The sequence below is a fragment of the Mus caroli genome, chromosome 5, assembly GCF_900094665.2.
Source record: "Mus caroli chromosome 5, CAROLI_EIJ_v1.1, whole genome shotgun sequence".
In the NCBI taxonomy this organism is placed as follows: Eukaryota; Metazoa; Chordata; class Mammalia; order Rodentia; family Muridae; genus Mus; species Mus caroli.
The window spans coordinates 133,111,383-133,114,640 of record NC_034574.1 but is presented as its reverse complement, the minus strand read 5'-3'; the positions used below and the strand labels follow the sequence as shown (position 1 = coordinate 133,114,640).

The following is a 3,258-nucleotide window of genomic DNA, read 5'->3' as shown; positions in this document are numbered from 1 at the left end:
TAGCTACAGAGTGAGTTCAAGGCTAGCCTGGGTAACTAGACCCCGAGTCAAAATAAATACATAAAGCTCAACGTCCTGGTGCGCATCTTCAATCCCAGTACTCAGGAGAGAGAGGCAGGCAGATCTTTGAGTTTGAGGCTAGTCATAGTGAGTTCCAGGACAGCCAGGGTTATATATTGAGACCCTATCTCCAACAATATACAAATAAATAATAAAGGGCTAGTGATACATAGCACAGTGGTAGAGGGCCAGCTCAGCATGTGGGAGCCTATGGGAAAGGAGAATGGCCTGGTTATCTGCAAACAATTATGGAATGTTGTTTCTCATCAGTAATCTTCAGAGACCTATTATAGTCAGAAGACCTACTCTCTAGCCAAATCCCAGAAGGTACTTGAACACTGTTCTAATGTCCATAGCACTTTTCACAGGGGCTGCCCCGGGACTCACAGAGCATGTGTGAGTGGGCAAGCGAATGCAAAAATGAATGGCAGCGTAGGTCAGAGGGTGGGCAAGAAGATGAGTGACAGCTGCTGGCTAAGAGCGGGGAGGTGGGCGCGTAATGGAGGGAGGTGGCACTAAGCAGCTGGGGCGGTACTCGCGCTAGCACTCAGTCTTGGACCAGAGCTGCTGAACGCCGCCCGGGCCGCGGCCACGTGGTTGGGGCGTGGCTGGTGGGTAGGGGCGTGGCCTCACTGCTTGGGGTGAGCGGAGGGGCGTGGCGAGGTTGGCGTGGGCGTGACCACGCCGGACAAGAGCTGGCGTGGGCGGGGCTGGCCGGGCGGGCGCGGGAGGAAGTCACGTGGGCGAGCGGGCTCACATGACTGGCCGCGCGATGGACCCGCTGCCCTCGCCGGCAGTCGCTGCAGCAGCTGAGGCGGAGGCTGACGAGGAGGCGGATCCGCCGGCGACAGGTAGGGCACGCGGCCCGATGGCCCTGTGCGGAGAGCCAAGTGCTTCACACTCGGGGACCACCTGTCAGTGCCACACCTCGCCTGGCCGGGGTGGGGTGGGGGTGGACATTCTTGGGGCCAGCCTCTTCCCGCTGCTCCCTGGGACGCTGCTCTTCAGCCCTCTGTTAGCGCGCGGCCGTGAGGAGTTGAACCTGGGTCTTTTCTGACCCCACTTTGGAGACGTCGTCTAGAGAGTGGTTTATATTCATGTGTGACCATGTCCAGGGAAAGGGATGCGTCTTTGGTATAAGACTCTTTTTCCTGGGATCCCCGGCTTTGTGGACTGTGGGGACGCATCCATGTGGCCAGAGGCGCAAGGGTGGAGCTGGGCCTGGTGTGTGCCAGCCAGGTCTGGCCAAGTGTCACTGAATATGGCCATCTAGAGCATTGGTGGAAAGACAGGTTCTTCTCTTGGGACGAAGGGTTTAGGGTAGTACTTTTAACCCCAGGGGAGGGAGGATGTCAATGAACGCCTCTGAAGAATGGAGAGAAGGTGGAACTCCCCTCGGAGTTGGTCAACAGTCTTTGGGTCTTGTTGGGTAAAACATTGTATTTTTGAGGTTGTATGTTTGAGCCACCACTTAAAGTCCCTATACCTGGGCGCCTTGAGAAAGGGAGACTGATTCAGAGCTACTTATGCCTTTTAAGAATGCCTTTTTAAAAAAATATTTCTAACTGTGTGTATGTGTGTGTGTGTGTACACTGGTGCCCTTGGAGGACAGATATGCTAGATTCCCCCGAAGCCAAAGTTTCACCTGCTTGTTAGCCACACTCAGTATAGCTGCTGGGACCCAAACTCCTGTCCTCTGCAAGAGCTCTTGAGCCTGTGCTCTGAGCCCCTGCCTGACTCATAAAGCAGTTCTTTGTGGCTTGTAGCAGTGGTGATGGGTTAGAGCTCTCTTGGCAAATTTGGGATCTTCCATATTACTTCCTACAGAACTCAGCTAATGGCTGACGTTAGGAATGATTTCATCTGGATTTTTGACAGATCTTGGGCAGAGGTGTGACTTGTGTGTTAGTCACAGCCATGTAGTCCTTCACAATTGACAGGCCATCCCAGTAGCCACGTAAGTAGGAAAATGGGTTTTTCAACCTGTCACTTCCTTCTGTATGAAACTTGGCACCAAGCTGGTGATGTGGCGAAGGAGATTTTCTTCCTTCTGTGAGAAACTTACTTGGAGTGTGTCTTGGTGGAGCCTTTGGCTGGATGGACTAGAGTCAGAACACCTTTGGGAATCACTCTTGGGAAAACATATTCTTGTGTGTGTGTGTGAAGTTCTTGAGAACAGTGTGGCATGGCACAGGGATGGCAGTCAGAGGACAGCTTTGTGGAGTCACTTCTCTCTTTCCACTGTTCCTTGAGTTCTAGGGATGGAACTTGAGGTGGGTGGGCTTGTGTGTATGAATGCAGGTAGCCACTGCGACCTCTCATCTAGTCCCGAGGATGGCTTTGCTTTCAGAGGTAAAGAGCTCAGGCAGCCAACTTTCACAGGTTGATTTTCACTTCACTTCCTCTTCCTCTTCCTCCTCCTCCTCTTCCTTCTCCTCCTCTTCCTCCTCACCATTTGCCTAGTAGCCTCCACCTTCACAGTTGGCTGATTTTTGACATCTCAAAGGATTAACTAGTGTGACTTATGGATACCTAGCAGATTTCCACTTTGGCTACCCTTCAGAGCTGCCGGTAGTAGTCATGCGTAAAGTAGTGTTTGTAGTGGTTTGGAACTGCTGGGAGGAAAATGGGCTTATTGTGGTTCTCAGCACACAGATCCATGATTTGAAAGGTGAACTGTGTATACGCTGTAGGAGATTGGCCCTCAGGAGAACTGAACTTACCGTGCTGACCTGCCTGGTCTTGAGCTCGGTCAGCCTCTGTCTCCTGACTACAGGGATTAAAGGCACGTGCCACCACAATCAGCCTTATTCGTTTATTTTTGAGACAGTGTCTGCTATGTAACTCAGGTTGGCCTCAAACCCATAGTCCTCCTGTTCTCCGTATCTTGTCTTCTGGATGCTGAGATTGTAGGTACATGCTATGACACATGGCTGCACCTTGTGTGAGCAGAGGTCAGTGGTCCAGAGCAAGTTACACTTGCCGAAAACAAAGTGTCACAGCCTCCATAGCCCGTGATGGAGCGTTCACAGGCTAGCCTCCCCGTTCAGATGGTAGATAGCATCTACCTAGGCCAGCAACCCTAGGCTGACGGTTTCCATGTCTCTTTCAAGTTGCCTGGCTCCTTTTTTTGTCTGCTTCCACTATTAAGGACCCCTGTGGCCGGGCGTGGTGGCGCACGCCTTTAATCCCAGCACT

At 52.3% G+C, this 3,258-nt stretch overlaps 1 protein-coding gene across 2 annotated transcripts in view; it reads left to right on the top strand.

Annotated features, from left to right (window-relative positions):
• The first annotated feature begins 812 nt into the window (after positions 1 to 812).
• Snx8 (sorting nexin 8) overlaps positions 813 to 3,258 on the top strand; it is a 50,568-nt gene continuing 48,122 nt past the window's right edge. For both annotated transcript variants that reach the window (XM_021162988.2, XM_021162987.2), the window contains exon 1: positions 813 to 911. In XM_021162988.2, the coding sequence (XP_021018647.1) occupies positions 818 to 911 (94 nt within the window). In that variant the 5' untranslated portion in view covers positions 813 to 817. The remainder of the gene's footprint in view (positions 912 to 3,258) is intronic.